The sequence below is a fragment of the Haematobia irritans genome, chromosome 2, assembly GCF_050003625.1.
Source record: "Haematobia irritans isolate KBUSLIRL chromosome 2, ASM5000362v1, whole genome shotgun sequence".
In the NCBI taxonomy this organism is placed as follows: domain Eukaryota; kingdom Metazoa; phylum Arthropoda; class Insecta; order Diptera; family Muscidae; genus Haematobia; species Haematobia irritans.
In genome coordinates this window covers 221,823,163-221,844,574 of record NC_134398.1, presented here as the reverse complement: position 1 = coordinate 221,844,574, position 21,412 = coordinate 221,823,163, and the positions used below count along the sequence as shown (strand labels likewise).

General features: G+C 32.6%; 3 protein-coding genes and 1 long non-coding RNA gene across 17 annotated transcripts in view; 1 reads left to right on the top strand and 3 right to left on the bottom strand.

Annotated features, from left to right (window-relative positions):
• Positions 1–7,040, bottom strand: part of kis (chromodomain helicase DNA binding protein kismet) — a 108,428-nt gene extending 101,388 nt beyond the window's left edge. For 7 of the 14 annotated variants that reach the window (XM_075297534.1, XM_075297535.1, XM_075297540.1 and 4 more), the window contains exon 1: positions 6,956–7,036. The gene's annotated coding sequence lies outside the window, so the exon portion shown is untranslated. Of the gene's footprint in view, positions 1–6,902 lie in introns of all 14 variants that reach the window. The other 7 variants (XM_075297526.1, XM_075297531.1, XM_075297533.1 and 4 more) reach the window with 3 other exon arrangements.
• A 1,442-nt stretch (positions 7,041–8,482) lies between these two features.
• Rpp30 (ribonuclease P protein subunit Rpp30) lies at positions 8,483–10,291 on the bottom strand. The gene is made up of 6 exons (XM_075295109.1): positions 10,153–10,291; positions 9,910–10,097; positions 9,264–9,332; positions 8,929–9,203; positions 8,778–8,857; positions 8,483–8,712 (listed from the first exon to the last, which is right to left on the bottom strand). The coding sequence occupies exons 1-6, from the start codon at positions 10,241–10,243 to the stop codon at positions 8,498–8,500; spliced, it is 918 nt and encodes a 305-aa protein (XP_075151224.1). The 5' UTR covers positions 10,244–10,291; the 3' UTR covers positions 8,483–8,497.
• Positions 9,578–10,304, top strand: LOC142225338 (uncharacterized). Its single transcript, XR_012719228.1, has 2 exons — positions 9,578–9,946; positions 10,008–10,304. It is a non-coding gene; the product is annotated as an uncharacterized LOC142225338 (long non-coding RNA).
• A 378-nt stretch (positions 10,305–10,682) lies between these two features.
• Positions 10,683–18,135, bottom strand: LOC142227153 (uncharacterized). Its single transcript, XM_075297525.1, has 3 exons — positions 17,828–18,135; positions 13,155–14,325; positions 10,683–12,374 (listed from the first exon to the last, which is right to left on the bottom strand). The coding sequence occupies exons 2-3, from the start codon at positions 14,320–14,322 to the stop codon at positions 11,287–11,289; spliced, it is 2,256 nt and encodes a 751-aa protein (XP_075153640.1). The 5' UTR covers positions 14,323–14,325; positions 17,828–18,135; the 3' UTR covers positions 10,683–11,286.
• Between the last annotated feature and the right edge of the window lie 3,277 nt (positions 18,136–21,412).

Here is a 21,412-nt window from a genome sequence, read left to right as displayed (position 1 = left end):
ATTTTCTATATCAAATGATGATGATACAACATAACCTGTTTTTTTCTTTAAATAACAAAAAAATGCATAACAAAATAACTATAACGGATTAAATTGAAAAGAGAAGAGAAGACTATTAGCAAGTCAATAGCTTTTTACGTATACAAATATATGTATATGTGTATCATTAATTCTGATATATTTATTCTCTATTCCAATATTTAGTGGGATTGGGTGTGTGTTGCCATTGCTGCTGCAACCGACCAACAAATAACTACAGCAACAACGTCACACCGTCAAATAAACATGACAGCCAGAAAAGCGTCGTCGTTTTATTTTATACTCATTCACTCACTTATACATCGTAGTCGAATCCACCAAGTCTTGTCGTCGTGCATATACACATCGGCTACATTTTATTATTGCTGTTGTTGTTGGTATTATTATAATGCTGAGTGTTTGGCTGGTTTGTACACAAACATTACTCTGATGCTTATATTGCATACACACACACACCAAACACATACGTATTGGTTTGTGTTGTTTTTTGTGTGGTTTAAAGATACATAATTACGAACAACTTCTAAAAGACATTTTCTGCCTAACCATTGTCGTAAATTTCTCGAAGTTTCACCAATTTATTTATTGAAATTTCTAATTTTTGTAATTGTTAGTAATATTATGGTAATTTATATTTAAATAGTTATGATTGTGTATATTTTTTATAGACTCACCTTTGTTATTGGTTGAGGTTGATCCTTTATGAACGAGTCTCGCTATAAAAATTGCTAGAGTTGCATCTTTCACTATCACACATTTTTTTTTCAAAGTTTAAAAGTAATTTGTTAAAGTTTTCTATTAAAGCCTTTGCATTTGTTATTATCTTTCAATCACATATATACCTATAGTTTTGGTTCGATTATTGATATCAATTCGTTGTTTACTCTTTTACTGTTTTTCACTTATTTTAAATTTAAAAGTCTTTTGTTACTCCAAATTTACTGATTTTACAAGTGTTGCGGAAACATTTATGGTTAACTATGGCAATATATTCCACTTAGATTTCGAATCCCATGAATAGCCCGAAAATTTGTTTAGAGTTGTCCCATAGGAAAAATGTTGAGCTACTACTCTTCAACAGCGCCTTTAGTTTGCTTAATTCAGTCTCCATCATTTCTACATTGTATTCAGAATTTATTTAATGTGCCATACTAAACTCTCAGACATTTTCTCTTAGGCTCAACCATCTCCCTAAATTCATGTACTTTTGCCTGCATGATTATATTATAGGATGGTAATCGGAAGAAGGTTCCGTCATAAAATTAAAAACAAAAAAAAACAAAAACATTCTTCGATCGGTTTCTGCAAAAATTGTACATTGAAAGTCCACTTGCGACCTTTTCTCACTTTAATCTGAAAAATTACTTAAAATTATTTTATGTTCAGCTAAAAGTTTGCTTCATTCATTCCAACTAATTCAAGATATGAATAAAATGTAAATTTGTTTTGATTTATTTAAAAATTAATTTTTAGGGGATAATTGGCCGAATAGACAATTTTTTATCGGCACCAAATACAAAAATTGCAAACATTGAGTATCAAGCTCGGACGATAAAAGTTAAGCGATTTATTTCTCTGCTCACATGACACCTTTTTGTGAAAGGGTCACATCAACTTCTTGTTTGCTCGTCTCGTTAGTCTGAACATCCAATTCTTGCTGTACCTAACAACAATCATCATTGTCTCAACTTTCCTCAGCAGTTTCACTGTTGATTTGTATATGTGTGTGATGTAAAGATGGGGGCTCATAGTGCCACTCATATCAAATCAACATACGCGTTTCTATAGTACGTTCACTCTGGTGAAATCTATCCCTCATATAGATCAGACTAAGAATTGATCTAATTTGGACTGGGTAAATATAGTGTGACGTCATAGTCCTCAGAATCTATCCAGAATCTAACCAGAGTCTTGCCTATTGTTAATGTGACACATCGATGTATTGGACAATGTTTTTCTGAGAGATCAATGAATAAATTTCCATTTTTCACGGAATTTTATCTATACGGATAATTGAAAAGTCAACTTAGTGTTCAAAACGCCAAAATAACTTCCCATTATCCTCTGGAATTTGACTAAACGACTAACTACTTGATTCAGTCATTCCAAATTGTTGCAACCCACGCGTCTATGTTTCCAGAAATTTGTATTCGATGGACCTGAACCAGACATGCATTTCAATGTAGGTCAATCCAATATGGATAATTATAAAAAGATTTTACAAGAAAAATTTTTGATATTAATATGAAGTTCTCTTCTTCCAGTGTCAGTTATAGCATATTCTAGTTGATGAAACTTGATTCAAGTTAACAATTGTCAGCTTATGTGCATAATATTGGTTCAATAAAAATGATGATAGATGGATCGATTACTTGTTCAGTTATATGAACGGATACGTACAAATGTTTAAGAATTTATTGTCTTAAAATGGCTATAGAGATGGTGATGGCATGTAAAGGGGAAAGACAAAAAAAAATTGCGAAAAGTGGTATACATACATACTCGAAACCAATTGCTGATGGATTTGACGAAGACGAAGACCGAGGATGATGATTGTTGCAATGACTTACGACGACTATGAAAAATTGTTTTTCTTTTTTTTTGTTGTCGTAGTAGACCATCGACAAAGAGAAAAACTCAAATCAAGCAACACCTCAACCAACAATCGACAGTAAGAACAACAACAACAAGAAAGAAAACCATAGCAAAAACAAGCACTAATCCATCCGACAACAGCTGTAAAAAGAGCAATAACGGCGACAGTGGCAACAACAAAAACAGACAAATATCAAGGCAGCAACAAAAGTAATTGCAAATTATTGTGATATGAGTATGTATGTAAGTAGTGTACATACTTCATACGTGAGTTTAGATGTAAGTATATAGTCGTTCGGGTTTATATCATACAATTCAAGACATAGCCAATAGACAGACATTTACTAGGTGGTGTACACTACATAACTAAAAAGCATTTGTTTGTTTGTTTTTTATTTCCACGTCAATTATTGGTATTGGGGGGAACTGTTGCTGCTACTTACTCTTATAATTATAGATAATATGTAAGTATGTATGTATGCTACATACTTATATCCAAAACTAAATTAATGACATTTGTATTCTTTTTGGTTTTTTCGTATTGATATGTATATCTCTTCTCTTTCTACGTACTAAATGATGTGGATCAAAAGCAATCAATTGTATATTACGGAGAACAAAGTCGAATGAATAACACACAAATAGATAAAACAAATAATATTTTATTGAGAAGAGTATAGAAAATGGTTGCAAATTCCATTAGATTATAAATGCAAGGGGCACGTTTTTCGATGGAGGAAATTTAAAGAAATCTATATATATTAAAGCAATAAATGTAGAAAACATATTTACAGAATATTTCTACCTATTTTGCATCGTAAGAAAAATTGCTACTTTTAAAATTCACGAGGGATAAAAGGGAACTTCTATTATACTAATGAACGATACAATAAGATACCTTAATCTTATGATCGGTTTCGAAATTTCACACAATGCCAGGCACCATTTAAGATAAATTATTCACGGATATCACCATTTATAGAGAATTTTTACAAAACTGAAATATTAACCAAAGTTGAAATTACTGATTGTTTTAACCACCGATGTAAATTCCATTTTTTCTTTATCAGCGTGGAATCATTTCACTCAGAGCCTTCGTGGTGCAAGTGTTAGCAAGCCCACCTTTCATGTAAAGGGTTATGGGTTCAATTTCAGTTTTGACCGAACAACCAAAGGTTTGTTAGCGGTGCATTATGCTCTCTCAGTGATGCCGATTACATTTCTGGGTGTTTCAAAGCTTCTCTAAGCGTTTTCACCATAATATTAAAAGCCATTCGGACTCGGCTAAACAAATGAAGTCCCTTGTCATTGAGCTAAATATAGAATCAGGCAGCACTCTTTAATAAGAGAGAAGTTCACTCCATGTGGACGAAATAGTCTAATGAACATTAAAATATAAAAAGAAGAATTTTCATTTATTTCCTCAATTTTTTAGTTGAACCATTGGGTGAGATAAAAAGAAAATTTCCAACATTTTAACCCTGGAAAGTCATCCTTTTTTTGTGCGCTAATGCCATTTTGACTACGGTCTTCTTCAAATTACACAAAGAGCAAAAATAAGAACCAAAAATGAGAACAATTTAGTTTAATATTTATACAAAAATTCATATAAATCTTTGAATTGGAATAACTTAAATTTGTCATTTGTCAACTTGTTTAGGTTTGCGACAGTCGCAAAGTTGTAAACGTCAGATAAGTGTAGAAAAAGTAACACACGCCTCAAAATACTTCAGTCGCGTGGGCTTACCAGCGAATTTGATTATTTCCAAGATGATAAATATGTAAAAAAAGGAAACGGGAGAAAAAAAAACATATTTCAATGGGAGACTAAAAGCCAAAATTACTGCGTACTACTCGATGGTGCAGTAAACGTGACGGTCGTTGCTCGTAATTAAACTTTCACGAATTTCTATATAAACTGAAAGGATGACTGCCTTGGGTCAAAAAAAATCCCCATGTGAAATTGCAGATTGGGAATCAAATCAATCAACACGCCAAAAAAGCCCATTAGCCAAGTTTTTGCGAATGGGTTTGCCAAAACAGACCTACCTAAACTCAGGTGATTGTCGAAATTGTCTCCAGAAACAGAAAAACTGCTTCCATAGTGAAATATGTACTCAAGATAAGTTTCAATTATCCAAGAACTCCAGCGATGGGATATCAAAAGCAAAAAAAATCGTCTTTATATGCGATGACTGGAAAATCCCTTTTGATTCAATATCCACGCGCAAACACCCATACATTTATTATGGTGATGGCCGGTTAGTATTATTACAGATTGGGCATCAAATCAATCAACACGCCAAAAAAGCCAATTAGCCAAGTTTTTCCGAATGGGTTTGCCAAAACAGACCTACATCTTTCGCACATTCACTTACTAGGAAAAAATGTGACATTCTTGAAATAAACTAAACTCAACTGATTGTCGAAATTGTTTCCAGAAAGAGAAAAATAAGACATCTCATAGTGAAATATGTTTGTTTGTTTGTTTGTTTATTCATTCAATATAATACAAAGGCCTAGTGGCCCATATAGTGTATTACACAGTAATAGATAATAACCATAGGCTACAGAAAAAAACTTTAAAATTAAAATCCTTACAACTAAATAAATACACATCACAACCAGTTTTCAAATGTACCCAAGATAAGTATAAATTATCCTAGAACTCCAGCGATGGGATGTCAAAAGCAAAAAAAATATATATATTTTTATATGCGATGACTGACAAATTCCTTTTGATTCAATATCCACGCGCAAACACCCATACATTTCTTTACCACATTATTATGGTGGAGGCCGGTTAGTATAATCACTATACGCCAGAGATGGGCTAGAAGCAATAATCTAACAAGTACAGGTGCGATAGTGACAACTCTTCAAAATCTTTAAATAGTCAATGAAGAAAAAGACACAAGCATACATATGCATGTACTATTGTATGTAACAACAATGATCGGCGGGTGGTCAACAAAGAAATATTTCAACGATTAACGATAGTACGAAAATTTGCAACACTGCAATTATAATGAAATTATACACGAAAATTAAACATACATACTGATATTAATAAAAAAAAAATAATAAAAACAAATTAACATGAGAATAGAATTTAAATTCAATATAGACATATAAATTGTAATGGAGAGTTTAAAATAAGATAAAAAACCTGACATTCTCAAGCAAACAACCAGACATAATTTGTATATGAACAACGATGAGAAGAAAAAAAATCAGCGGCGTCACAAAGCCAGAAAAAAACTAATTTTTAATTTTCTCTATACACATCTAAAGAAGAAACCAACAACAAGCACCTCAGAGTACCAACAACTGCACACAAACGGCAGCCAAATATACGAACATACACACAAACATTTAATCGCAGCACTCACGCACATACACCACTCACCACTCTCAATAAAACATCTCATATAGACAAACCACAGAAAATTTCAATTATGCAAAAACAACAATCAACTTGAATTAAACTTTCTATAACAATTTTTCCATTTGAATTTAAGTTTTAATTTTCATACATTGCGAAAATGTATTATGCCAATTATTTAGACATAATTCAATATTTATTTTTTTATTTTGAATCGAAAGATAATAAAAAAAAACATGCGGCTCCAATTAATAACTTTGACATTTTCATTATGTTTATTCTATTTTCGCTTTTCGTTCAAATTGTTTTAATAAAAGTAAACAATATTCACAATTTTTGATTTATAAACGGATATACAAATAAATGTACATTCAATTTTTATCATTGGCACAATTAAAAATAAGAGATGCAGGTATGTATATACATATATATCGTCGTTTTATTCGTGGGTAATAATTGTCGTATGCGGCATTCGTTAAACCGACGATGTCGTTTATATTGTCCATTTTTGTTGTTGTTGGTGCTAATAATCTGCTTCTTCAGTTTTTTTTTCTATGGGGTCTTGGCTGTCTCGACAAGTAGAGAATTTTCCTCATACTAAAATTTAGTTTTATTCTCTAATTGTACAATTTTCTAGTTTTTTTTTTCTTTATTCAATTTAAATATTTGCAAAACACTTTAATATGTTTTCTTTTCTCACGCTTGATGTCTTGAAACTTTATGCAAAAATTTTCTTTTCTATCATCTCTATGACTTCCACCATGCTCATTTTTTATACATTTTCTTTTCCTCTTTTGTATTTCTGTGCAAAACTTCAAATGCCTTTCGCTACCACGTATTTTAAATTTGACACACAATTTTCACATCATTTTGTTGCATTTACTTTATATTATACAAATATCATAATTTGTTGCACCAATTTTCACTAAAAGTTACCGTTTTTGCAATTTTTCTACTCATCAAGTACGCACCACATCAAAGATCTCCATTTTGTTTCAGAAAGCCAGCGCAAGGTTGTATCCAGAGAAAAAGCCGTCGAGTGACATCTGTCAAAATGGAATCGGTACAACGAGTACAATTAAATGAATACGCATTTACGTTGTGACCCTTCGCGTACGTTGTTCTAGATTATTGCCGAAGATTCACAGTTGGGCATTTTTAAATTGAGGCATTCTCCAAAAAATCGGTAGAAATAAAGACTTTCTTTTAAGAATTTGGGTATTATATGAAATAAATAAATAAATTTTCTTGTGTTACGAATAATAGGGCGCGTTGTTAGGCGTTATAGGACTTATTATATTAAATAAACCAGTAAAAAAATACAAATATGTGTAAATATCAATTGTTTTAATTTAATTAACAAGTGATGAATGTGCAATTAGTTGCTGCTCAATAATATATGCATGTTTAATTTATATTTCTATCATTTTGCCTGGTTTATTGTCATTCACAATAAACAGCTGTCATGAATCAAGGAATCAAACTTGGCCATACCGGCTTTAAATTACATACGTCGGATATATAAAGCGAAATTGTTAGTACTGATAAGATGTTCTGGATTGATCCTGCAAACGATAGAGGTAATAAAAAAAAACAATTTTCAAACATACGCTGAATAAAAAGGCTTTATATTGAAGAGTTTAGGTGGGTATTAAGTTCGAGTTTAAGGTGGGTATTAAGTTCGAGTTTAAGCCTAGTACTAAGATCACGTTTTCGCACGAAAAACTGTTATACTCCATATAAAAAACGTTAGCGCGGAATAAATGCGAAATCTTTGTTTTGAGCATTGTCAGACACATATTTATACAACTCTGGATTTTTCGCACGAAAAAATAGGCAGGCATATTATTTCGCATAAATAAGTTAACATTCCTGGGATTGAGACCCTATTTACGGAGATATATGAAGATATTAGTTTTTCGCAGAAATGAACTAAGTACTAAGCATTAGCCGCTAAAAACGTCATTTTTTCACGATTACTTTTCTTTAATAATCCATTTTAAGGAATACAAACTTTGTGAAAATTTGCTTTGGACTTTTCCCCATCAAGTTATAGTGAAATCTGCAACAAATATGTATAATTTTATGACTTTTTTACTGATTTATTTTTCACTTTAGTGAAAATTAGCGGCTAAACTCGAACTTAATACTCACCTTTTGCCCTGAAAAAGGAGCAATAAGGGAGCAACTGGGTCACTTCGTTGGAATCAGCTCACCGAATGACACAACATATATGAAATTTACGCAATTCGGTGAGGGGCCCATAAACTGCAGTTGAGCCTCGGATATGTTGTCGCCTTTGAAGAAGAAATTTTCTAAAGTTTATTTAGCCGCGTTTATATTGGAACTAATGCAGTGAGAGAAGTCCCTTCATTTAAATGATATGGGGACAACTTTTAGCGTAGATATTAAATCATTATATATTCCTAATTAGAGTGTTCTTAAAAGAAGGAAACAAAAGGATTAAATTAGCAGAGATTATGATATTTTTTTCTTTTTATTTGGCTGTTCGTCATCATCGTTAGTTTCATCCGAATCTGAGGAACTTTTGGAAAATTTTATAACATTTTCATCGTTGTCATCATCAACACCGACTTCAAGATCATCTTCTTCGCTTTCAGAAGAAGATTCTGAAAATACTATTGGTCCCGAGGATTTTGCAAACATTATGGTCTTACCCAGACGTCTGGATTCTATAATGAATGATATCAGTTTTAAATTTCAGCTAAACATAATACATAATAAAATAAGTAATTACCAGCTCTTAAAAATAATTGACGACAAAATCGATCTATGGAACACTTTCCCTGGTCTTCAGATAGGCCAAATATAAATGATCTATATATGTATTGTGGTAAAAATAAATTATCAATTATTTTCCTAATTGTATATTTAAGATTCTTCCTTACAAATTCGCGACATCATAGGGTCCTCTTAATTCAAATTTATTTCTGGCGCCACTGCTAATTATAATGCTCTTTGATTTTCCCTTTACAAAATAGTTGTGAGCTATCTTTATAAGGTCTTTTCGAAAATTTGAATCTGTTATCAGAGGAGAATATTTAATTTCGAAAAATACTCCTCTTTTCACAGCCACTTGATATGCTTTTCGGTTAACATATATACGACTGCCAGCCTGGGCATCAAATGTAACAATATCACAATTTAATGTAGTGCAACAATGCTGAAATGCCAAATAGGGTTAAATTTTAAAACTTATTATTTCATTGTTAAGAGATTTTACCGTTAGAGCTGCATCAGTTTTTGGCTGTCCAGCGACCAAATTGTACTTTTTTAGATTTGAAGAATTCCCCTAGAAATTGATATAAGGAAATTAAGAAATTTTGGTCGAAGATTATAGATTCAGGAAGATGGGAAAATAGCTACTGAGGAGATCGAACCATTTACCAGATTAGTTTAATACTCGAACCAAACGCGTATACGACAAGTATTGACATAGCATTAAAATGCAAATAAAAAGAAATTAAGTGCACGAAATAAATTTACATAAAAGGGAAACATTTTTTTTTTTTTTTTGTTGCTAAAATTTAACATTGTTTCATTTAGAAAATTAAATTTTTCATTTAAAAAATAAAAACGAAAAACAACAAACAAAAAGATTACAAACATGTATTGAACTAACACGGTAAATGCAACATTTGGTATGACGCAAGCCAATTTCCTATCTTCCTCAAGTTTATAATCTTTGATTTTGGTAACATTTTATGTGCAAATCTTTGTATATCGCGAACTATGCTGTTTTGTAGTTAATAGTTAAACGTGCAAATTTGAAGTGGACTCTCTAGTTGCTAGGAAAGTTTTAAGCACTCTTTATATTTAAATATTCTTTATATTGTTCTGGGATCTCAAATTGCTACGGAATATATTACCATGCCATGTGCAACAGCAACATCAATGTATATGATTGTAAGTCTTTGCAAAATTTTTAATTTATTTTTATATTCATCTTGCAGCCATTTTATATTAGCAGGTTCTGGAAAAATGTCAGATGAACGTTTCACATTCTCCTTTTTGCTATGATCGAATATTTGTTCGATGGCCACCGTTTTATATCCCACTGAAATGCAAAATTCTGTATGTTAAGTAAAACATTTTCGAATTGTGTTACTTACAGTCAACTAATTCAGTGCAAATTTCTCGCAAAACCTTCTCGTCCTTATTGTATGGTATACAAAAATCATAAAAACCTTTGGTTTCTTCCATATTTAAATATTATTCGAGAAAAATGTAAACAATAAACAAATTTTGAGAAAACCGCCCGGTACACGTGTTGTTTTGTTTACAAAAATCAGCTGTTTACAATGATAGTGAAAACAAAACGCATAAAACAACCCAATAGGAACATTCCCAATAAATACAAGAATTGGGGAAATGCTTCCATTCAAAACGATTTCAAACATTTTTCAAACTATTATCTTAGAATTCAGTTTGAGAAATTGTTGTTCTCAACAAAAGCAGACATTACACTCAACAGTAAATTCAACACAACTTCTCAAATTGAAGTTAATTTGTATATGTAATGCGTTGGGAAATTGTTTAAATTCAACACGTGGTGGGGATTCTCAGAGGTGCCGTTAAATTCAAAAAATGTTGACAGGGAGAGTTCGTATACAAATATGGGTGAGTATGTTAAGTACAAATATAAATTGAGAAAGGCACAAATGTTATTTATTTATTATAAAACTAATACATAAATATAACTATATCATATATGAAAATATATTTTATTTATCGTAACGGCATAGAAAAACTGACCGTAAATGTATCATCTCAATGTTTTGTATTCAGGACCTTGGGTGATAAATTAATATTTGTTGGAAATCTATTAACATATACATTAGATTAAATAATTTACACGAAAACTCATATGAAAGATAATGAATATTTGTTTTCTTTTTATATGTCTCAAATATTTGAAGGTTATGAGTATTTTTTAAGTTTATTAATGGTATGGGAATTTTTCATTTTATTTAAAAAATTGTTCATACTTATTGATAAAGTGCAAAATTTGTACGACTTTTTAAAACATCGTTAAAAATTCTACTGGCAAGTAATGTATTAAAACATCGCACCCATTCGAAGCTAATCTATAGAGAATTTTGATGCGAACCAAGTAATTATAATAAAGTGACATCACTGGATCAGTTGGTAACAATATTTTGGCCGGAAATGTACTCCAAAAGTCAAAATATCTGGTAATTTCAACTATGCCAAAGTTTTAATACTTTATGCACGTGTAGCTAAATTCAAGCAATTAATTCGTCATCACTATCGCAATCCTTTTTATGCTTCTTCATCATATGGTCCTCCAATGTAGTACGACTTTGGAATCTGTGCTTACAAATATAACATTCATAAATTTCGGAAATATTGCAGTGTTTCTCCAAATGTTCATTATAACTATCTATATCATTGAATTGTTGACCACATTCACAGCATTCCAAGCAATCTTCAGACATAGACTGTTCATCGTTTGAATCCATGTAGCTATCACTGGATTGATAGTTGCTTCGCGATTTTGTAGTATATCTGGTACGATAGGTACGGTCTTCTCTATCTTCATAATCCGATGTTGGATGAGAATCTTTGTGTTCTGTGTACTTAATAAAATCACGGAATTTCATTGGACATTGCATACACTTATACCAACGATCACGTTGATGTGTAACCATATGCTTTTTAAGTGTTGAATATTCGCGAAAAGGTTTACGACACTTTGTACAACTAAAAGGTTTGGTACCCGTATGGATCATATAATGTCGCTTGAGATTATGACGAGTACCAAACGCTCGATTACACAGGGGACAGGCAAACTCCTTGCGGGTAATCATACCCAATTGATTATGACCCGGTCTTAGTACTGCAGGTATATTTTCTAATAAACGTTGGGTATTTTCACTGCTTGCGGAAGTAGTGGGTGATTTTTGAATAACATCTCGTCTGTCCGTTATTGTCTTGGAGGTCGGTCCACATGTTTCAACTTTTAATGAAGGCCTTTGTATATATTTTGTTGTTCCGGCCACTGTGGTGCTAGAGGTCTTCGACGTTTGTACTAATGATGGTGTTGATGATACGATTGTTACCTCTTCTGATGGTTGATTATCTTCTTCTTTTGCAGTTTCTTCGATTCTCTTCATTGAAGCCATTAGTATAACATTTTTTGACTGAGTACAACAATTTATGCACCGTGTGGGATCATTCTCAATGGGAGGCAATTCTCCACAAACCATACACATAAAATTAGGTTCAGCCGAATGTCGTCGTCGATGTTTCTTCAAATCGCTGAATTCTCGAAATCGTCTATCACACATATCACAAGCAAATGGGCGTTCACCTAGAGTAATATAGTAACAGTTATTATTTCGAACAAAAATGTATGTTCTAGGGAAGAAGAGGAAATTGGGGGTAGGTCAGATATTTATTTTGTTGTACAACTTTTAGTGTTTATCATTAAAAAAACATGGGCATGTTTGTTTTCTAACGCGCGGTTTATGCGTCGTCCAGACTAAAAGTTTTTTTGCGGACGGAATGTGTGTTTGTAAAGAATCTTACAGTGTGGCCAATCGATACGAATTGTCGGCGATGACTAAATAATCGGTAAATGAGTTATCGATCCCATAAACATGCAGCGGTATCAATTATGCCTTCGGACTTAACTTATAATGTGGCCAATATATGGGATATGTGTGACCAACATCTGGGATTTGTTCGACACGAGCACTGTCGTCCGGATAAACTTATTGTCTGGACGGCGCATTATCTTCATATTAGGATCACAGTGTAGTGCCATTTCTACTAATACAACATTTTCATTCTCTAATGCGCCGTCCAGACTATAAGTTTATCCGGACGACAGTGCTCGTGTCGAACAAATCCCAGATGTTGGCCACACTATAAGTTAAGTCCGACGGCATAATCGATACTGCTGCTTGTTAATGTGATCGATTACTCGTTTATCAAATATTTAGTCATTGCCGATAATTCGTATCGATTGGCCACACTGTAAGATTCTATTCAAGCACAGACATTCCGTCGGGATATACTTATAGTCGGGACGGCACTTAAACGTCAGCACAGGATTTTTTTTAAAAGATTGTATCTTTATTAAACTCACCTGTGTGAATCATCATATGTCGCCTCAAATTATAGCTAGATTGTACTTTTTTACCACACAAAAAGCATTCGAAGAAAACACGCTCTCTTCCCTGTCCTTCATATTCCTCCCAACGAACAAGTAAATTTTCGTTTGAAGATTCTACTTCTGGAGAACGGTTTGAGGAAGCTTTTTTGGAATTCGCCTTTTGAAGAACTTGATTAAAACTTGATTGCGATGGAGGTCTTTGTAATAAAGAATTTGAACTATCATCGTCATCACAATTCAATTCACAACTAACGGCTGCCAATGGTAACGTCTCATCATCTTCATTTTCATACTCTTCATCATCACTACTATCTATTAAATTTATTTCGGCTATAATTTTATGATTGGAGGGCAAGGAATTTGATTTCATATCGTTTCTCACAGTACACGTTCTCTGTTGCTTTTGGGAAGATGAAGGTTCTGAAGGTTTTGGTATCAAACTGATATTTAATGATTTTGTATTTCTGTTTGCGAAACTCATATCATTGCCTTGGTTGTATTGAGATTTGGCGGCCAGTTTTAATTCTGCTTGTTGTTTAATTTGTTTTAATTTTTCCCTTTCACTCTCATCGTCTAGCTCTATAATTTCATATACAACTGGTCTGGAGGCATAAGGATCTCTCGAAGATGGAAATCCTCCAGCAATGACGTGTGTGACTTTTGTTGTCTCATTTCTATAGGGTTTTCGTTGTTGTTTAAGCTGCTCTTGACCGATTTTCATAAGATACTGTTTGACTTTTTCATCTTCAATTGATACAAATTCAGGCAAATCTTCGCTTACATTGCCATGACTATTTGGGTTATTGGAGGAGTTATACGAACTTGTTTGTATGGGCATTAAAGGTGGTGGTGTTGGAAGAGTTTGATGTGATGTTGGCGATGATGAGGGTAAGCAACAAGTTTGTAGATTACAACAGTAACCCATAGAACATTCGGAACATGAGGTTGTTGATAGGAGGCACTTGTTATTGGTGGCGGGAGGAATATACGTAGTAATTTGAGGGGGAGTATTTGTTTTATTATAACCTGTGCTACCCGGCCTCTGTTGTAGTTGCCGTTGGTTATCTACAATTTTTAGAGAAGATGTCGTGGCGCCAGCTACAGGACTTGGTGAACATTTTACTTTCATTACAATCTCCATTACCTGTAGAATAGAAATGAAAAAGGGGTTATTAAACATTTGAACATGGGAAAATTATATAACTAATAATATAAAAAAAATTTCACCGATTTTATTTTTTCAATTAAACACTTGATTGAATTTGGAAACGGATTCAATTAATATGTCAATTGATTGAATTAACTATTTAATCAAATTAGAATAAAAATCAATTTAAAATTTAAAAAAATATTTGATTCAATTAATATGTTAATCAATTCAGAAACAATTTTCAATAACAAACGAAAATTAAAAATTTTCCGTCCTCTATTAAACATTGATTGAATTTTATGTCAAAAAAACAATAATTTTTTAATTGGATCAATTAAATAATTGATTTCGTGACAAATGAAAAATAAAAGAAAATGATTGAACCCTCGGTTTTCGTGATTGAAATAAAAAAAAAACTGTGTGTAGTTCAACATAGAAAATTTACATTCGACAATTCACATCCGAACTCGATGATCACAACGAAAACTGTTTGTGTTTCAGAAGCCCAGAGAATGAAGCCGACCCATTTTTGTCGGCGGCGGCTAACACTAAATTTTGGCCTCCGGCGGCGGCGGCTTGACGGCTAAGCCGATAAAAAATTGTCTGTTCGGCGGCGCAAAATTATCTATTATAAAATCAATTTGAAGTTTTCCGACTTGTAATGAGATTAGTTGTACAACCAATCTTACAATCAAATTTACATTTAATTCAAATTTTTTGAGCTAAATTTTTGTAAAACTATTATAGCAACTTGATACTAATTGATTGAAAGTGGAAAGTTCAAAATTTTGGCAAAAACTATAACAAATATTATTAAATTTTTCTGATATAAATCAATATTTTAGATTAATTGGCGGCTAAATTTGAGTCGAGATGAGTCGACATATTCGGCGGCGGCGTCGACTGCTAAAAACGGGTCGGCGACGGCTAAAATCGGCGGCGCGACTCGGCGGCTTCATTCTCTGCAGAAGCCTTTGAATTCCATTGATTTTCAACTGTTGCTCTTATTGGGAATAGTACGGCTTTGTACTCTATTCTGCCGTTCGTGACGGTTGAACGCTTTTCAATTTGGCTGTATAACGGTACCCGAAATTAAAAGGAGCATAAATCAAAACAATTGTTTTGTAATAATTCAGAAAGAGAATTCAGTATGCTTTGACATTTCATCATGAATAGACTTACTAACGAGCAACGCTTGCAAATCATTGAATTTTATTACCAAAATCAGTGTTCGGTTCGAAATGTGTTTCGCGCTTTACGTCCGATTTATGGTCTACATAATCGACCAAGTGAGCAAACAATTAATGCGATTGTGACCAAGTTTCGCACTCAGTTTACTTTATTGGACATTAAACCAACCACACGAATGCGTACAGTGCGTACAGAAGAGAATATTGCGTCTGTTTCTGAGAGTGTTGGTGTAAACCCGTATAAAATACAGCTCGTGCAAGAACTGAAGCCGAACGATCTGCCACAACGTCGAATTTTCAGTGAATGGGCCCTAGAAAAGTTGGCAGAAAATCCGCTTTTTTATCGACAAATTTTGTTCAGCGGTGAGGCTCATTTCTGGTTGAATGGCTACGTAAATAAGCAAAATTGCCGCATTTGGAGTGAAGAGCAACCAGAAGCCGTTCAAGAACTGCCCATGCATCCCGAAAAATGCACTGTTTGGTGTGGTTTGTACGCTGGTGGAATCATTGGACCGTATTTTTTCAAAGATGCTGTTGGACGCAACGTTACGGTGAATGGCGATCGCTATCGTTCGATGCTAACAAACTTTTTGTTGCCAAAAATGGAAGAACTGAACTTGGTTGACATGTGGTTTCAACAAGATGGCGCTACATGCCACACAGCTCGCGATTCTATGGCCATTTTGAGGGAAAACTTCGGAGAACAATTCATCTCAAGAAATGGACCGGTAAGTTGGCCACCAAGATCATGCGATTTGACGCCTTTAGACTATTTTTTGTGGGGCTACGTCAAGTCTAAAGTCTACAGAAATAAGCCAGCAACTATTCCAGCTTTGGAAGACAACATTTCCGAAGAAATTCGGGCTATTCCGGCCGAAATGCTCGAAAAAGTTGCCCAAAATTGGACTTTCCGAATGGACCACCTAAGACGCAGCCGCGGTCAACATTTAAATGAAATTATCTTCAAAAAGTAAATGTCATGGACCAATCTAACGTTCCAAATAAAGAACCGATGAGATTTTGCAAATTTTATGCGTTTTTTTTAAAAAAAAAAGTTATCAAGCTCTTAACAAATCACCCTTTAGATACAGCAGAAAGCCTTCTGATTAAGGGTAAGTAGTCACTATATGCTGAAATAAAGATTGCATGCTGTTTTTTCCCTGATGTGCATTGACCAATCCCAGTTCTGATCAAAACTTATGGAAGGGTCCCGTCACTTTAAGGTGGAGTTGTCATTGGCGGTGTAAGTTTGCAAGTTACGACACGACTTGTACTCATTTCAAAAGGCAGGTTCTGGGACACTTTAGTACTTTAGTAGAACCATCACATAGACAGGTTTTCATGAACTAATCTGGAACAATCTCCTAAGAAACTCTCATTTTGCTCAAATTTGATGTCTTCTAAAAATTAATCATAAGCATTTAAGGATATTAGAAGGCAAGAATATATATAAAAAAAAACTATTTTTGGTTTTTGGAAATACTTTCGGAAAAAGTTTAAAGCTTGAACGATTTTTCGCTAAACAACTTTTCTACAAGTGTAGATTTTTTTGTGCTATAGCCTAATGTGTATAGCCATATTAAACGAACTTATCATAATGTTAAGTTCTGTTCTTATTACCAGACTTAAAATCATCCTAATGTGGTACAACAGATACTGATTGGCATTTGTAATCACTTACAACACCTTTGAAATACACAAAAATTAAAGGAGATAAGCCACCGCTGACCACCTAGTTGTTACTGTTCGGCTGAAAACTGAGATATAATCCATGGCCCTATGTATCCTAGGCTAACATACTAATCATAGCACCACAGTTGCTCTCATTGCTAATTTTCCACCTAGTTTTTAGTTTTTAAATGTAATATTTTCATTTTTTTTCAGTGTAGAATTGGTGTTTATATCAATGTTCTGTAATCTCCTTTACATTTCATTGGAATGTTAATGAAGGAAAAATGTGAAAACCAATAAGAAATCACTCATAAATTCCCATTACAGAAAACCATATCCAATAAGGAATAATTTAAGCACACATCTATTGAATGTTATGTTTCGTACATCATCATTCTAAGAAATAACACAACAGATAAGCGATAGCTTCAACCCAAATAAACATATCCATCGGACTCATACTTCTTTGATAGATTTGTAAATACAACAAATTGAGAAACAGCCATAACAAAAGTAGACATATTTTTTCACTCCTACACACTTAATTTATCACGCACATTCTATTTGAGGATAATTATAACAAAATATAGTTTTTATTAAACCAGTTTACTCGAGAAATTTTATAGAAAACTCACCTGGCTTTATGGAGGACAAACTTGCAAATGGCAAAAATTTCTTCACGGATTACTAACAAACAAAATCTATGCAAGAAAATTAGCGAGTTTTTCTTTAATGGTTGTTTTCCAGTAACTCTCTAAAACCCAACTGGATTTCACTGCGTCACCGTCACCACACAAAACGCTAACAATGGAGATGCACATACTGGTAAAAAAAGAAACAGCTCAAAATAATTGGAAAAATACTAAGTAAGAAAACAAAATCGTGAAAAAACACAGTTGTTTTACTCGGCTAAGCAGCACTCGACAATGGCAGAGTTAGCACAACAACAACAACAAAACACAGCAAGACAATCCCCAAACAGCCAGAGCGAGCCCAGAGTTACAGGCATGTGGATATACGTTCATATACACACAAATATACATCCATATATACATACGAATTTTTGCTCGACAACGGACTTTAGGTGGTCGTGTTACGGCTGCTGCTTTTGCCATGATTGTTGTTGTCGTTGCTGTTAAGCAGTGTGATCACGAACCACAAACTGGAATCACAGGCAGGCATTTGGCGATGGAGTCAAGAGCCACCATACAGGCAACAACAACAAACACAAATCGACCCCTTCCGACTGCAGGAAGACGGCAAATAACGAGTTAGTGACGAAGTCTATGGGTAGGATGAGAATGAAGAGTTGATACTAGCACGGCATTACGGCAGAGAAACAGCTCGGTTATGTGCTCTTGAAAGAAGTAAATGTGAAGGCTTACGATTTTTTCAAACCTAAATTAAAAAATCGCTTTAAGCTAAAATATTAAAACGAAAAACTACAAATCCACTACAACATCATCGACAGTGGCAACAGACCGGGACATACCATGAAATTAACAAAATATCGTCGACTTTATTAAGTTTTTGTTTTTTTTTTGTTTTGTTTTTGAAATTCATGTGTACTAAGTAGTCAGTCACCCAAGCAAAACTCAGACCCATCTCCATTGAGGAGGAGAAGGAAACATAATGGCGACTACTATTCTACGAACGATAGGTATAGGCGGTAGTCATATAGGCAGATGGGGTAGGATGTTTACTTTGAATATATTTATTAGATACCATTGGTTCGACTTTCAATTCTGAAAAATCTTTATAAAAAAAATAATATCGAGTCCTTCCGTGGATTTCAATAAAAATGTTAACAATGGGCCATATAGTACAATAGGCATAAGAGTACACATTAACTTGGATATATGTGAACTAAGAGGTCCTTGACAGTACTTAGAAATAGTTAGTCCTAACCTTAAAAAGCAATAAATAAGAGAGATGAGGTCGCAAGATAAGTATGAACTATAGCGTTAAAGGCCTGTTCAAATTAGTAATAATATAACGTAAATCGAGGTGAGCATAACTTCACTAGCAAAGGGGGCTAGTAAGAAATTTGAAATTTCTTGACATATACAACATCACATGGCTTGGCATGATTTGATTATCTGAAAGAAAGTAGTTTTAATTGTTAAAAAAATGAGCAATAGCAATATTTTCTCACCATAGTATAGCAATATATTCTCACCCTAGGAGTCAAGCAACTTTCAATAAAGCAGAAATTTGCGCGTTAAGGTGGATTCTATGTTCGAGTTTAACCGCTAAAATTATAAATAAATCAGTAAAAACAGTATAAAATTATATCTTTTTTTGATGCAAATTTTAATAAAACTTGATTACACACCTTTAATAAAATATTGCTTTTTGAAGGGAAAAATACAGTTAAAGAAACTTAGAAACTTAGCTTAGCGGCGAGTTTTCGGCTCTAGAAAATCAGCCATCAATGTTGTTATGCTAAGTTTGGACGTGATGAAATGAGTCTGAAGACGGTCAACGGCCGAAAGAGGTTTTAACCAACCGAAAAGTTAAAAAAATAAACTTTTGATCAAAACACAACGACTGTTGTATGATTCGGATCAGTATTTGAAAATTATAAAAAATATATAAATTAAATATTTTTAATACATCACATTTTTGTCTTAAATCAAAAGTCCATATTTAAATTCGAGGAAACCCAAAAGTTGACTTCGTCTTTTCGATTAGATAGCTTTTAAATTTATGCACGTGACGTTTGCAGTTTAGGGCTACCATTTAGTGTATAGACAACCATCCCCCAGGAATGCAGAAGCTACAAGATTAATCCTGTTCGCGTGGTCCGATCACGATTACCACAGTTGGTAGAATTTTACCAAAAATGGTAGATTTTTTTACTGTTTTGTAGATTGGTAGAATTCTTGATGTTTTAGTAGATTTTGCAAACTATTCCTCTCTAAAAATTTTGTATAGAAATAAAATTTTGACGAAATTTTCTAAAATATAAAATGTTGGCAAAATTTTGACAAAATTTTCTATAGAAATAAAATTTTGACAAAATTTTTCTATAGAAATAAAATTTTCACAAAATTTTCTATAGAAATAAAATTTTGACAAAATTTTTTATAGAAATAAAATTTTGACAAAATTTTCTATAGAAATAAAATGTATGCAAAATTTTCTATAGAAATAAAATGTTGGCAAAATTTTCTATAGAAATAAAATTTTGACAAAATTTTCTATAGCACTGAAATTTTGACAAAATTTTTTATAGAAATAAAATTTTGACAAAATTTTTTATAGAAATAAAATGTTTGCAAAATTTTCTATAGAAATAAAATTTTGACAAATTTTTCTATAGAAATAAAATGTTTGCCAAATTTTCTATAGAAATAAAATGTTGGCAAAATATTCTATAGAAATAAAATTTTGACAAAATTTTCTATAGAAATAAAATTTTGATAAAATTTTCTATAGAAATAAAATTTTGACAAAATGTTCTATAGAAATAATATTTTTACAAAATTTTCTATAGAAATAAAATTTTGACAAAATTTTCTATAGAAATAAAATTTTGACAAAATTTTCTATAGAAATAAAATTTTGACAAAATTTTCTATAGAAATAAAATTTTGACAAAATTTTCTATAGAAATAAAATTTTGTCAAAATTTTCTATAGAAATAAAATTTTGACAAAATTTTCTATAGAAATAAAATTTTGACAAAATTTTCTATAGAAATAAAATTTTGACAAAATTTTCTATAGAAATAAAATTTTTATTTATTTATTTATTTATTTATTCATTTATTCAAAAATTCTGTAATACAAAGCCAATAGAGGCCTATAAAAATATATTACATCATAAAAATACTGAGCCATCGATATAATGTAAACAAGTTAATATCTTAAACTAAACAAACAAAATTTCTATAGAAATAAAATGTTGACAAAATTTTCTATAGAAATAAAAATTTAAACAAGTATATACGGCCGTAAGTTCGGCCAGGCCGAATCTTATGTACCCTCCACCATGGATTGCGTAGGAACTTCTACTAAAGGCTGTCATCCACAATCGAATTACTTGGGTTGCGATAACACTTGCCGATGGCAAGGTATCGTAAAACTTTTTAACACTGTCTTCTAAATTGTAAGTTAGCCCATACGGGGTATATATTAAACAAAAAAAGGCCGATTAAATACGTATATAATCTAGTTTGACAAAATTTTCTATAGAAATAAAATTTTGACAAAATT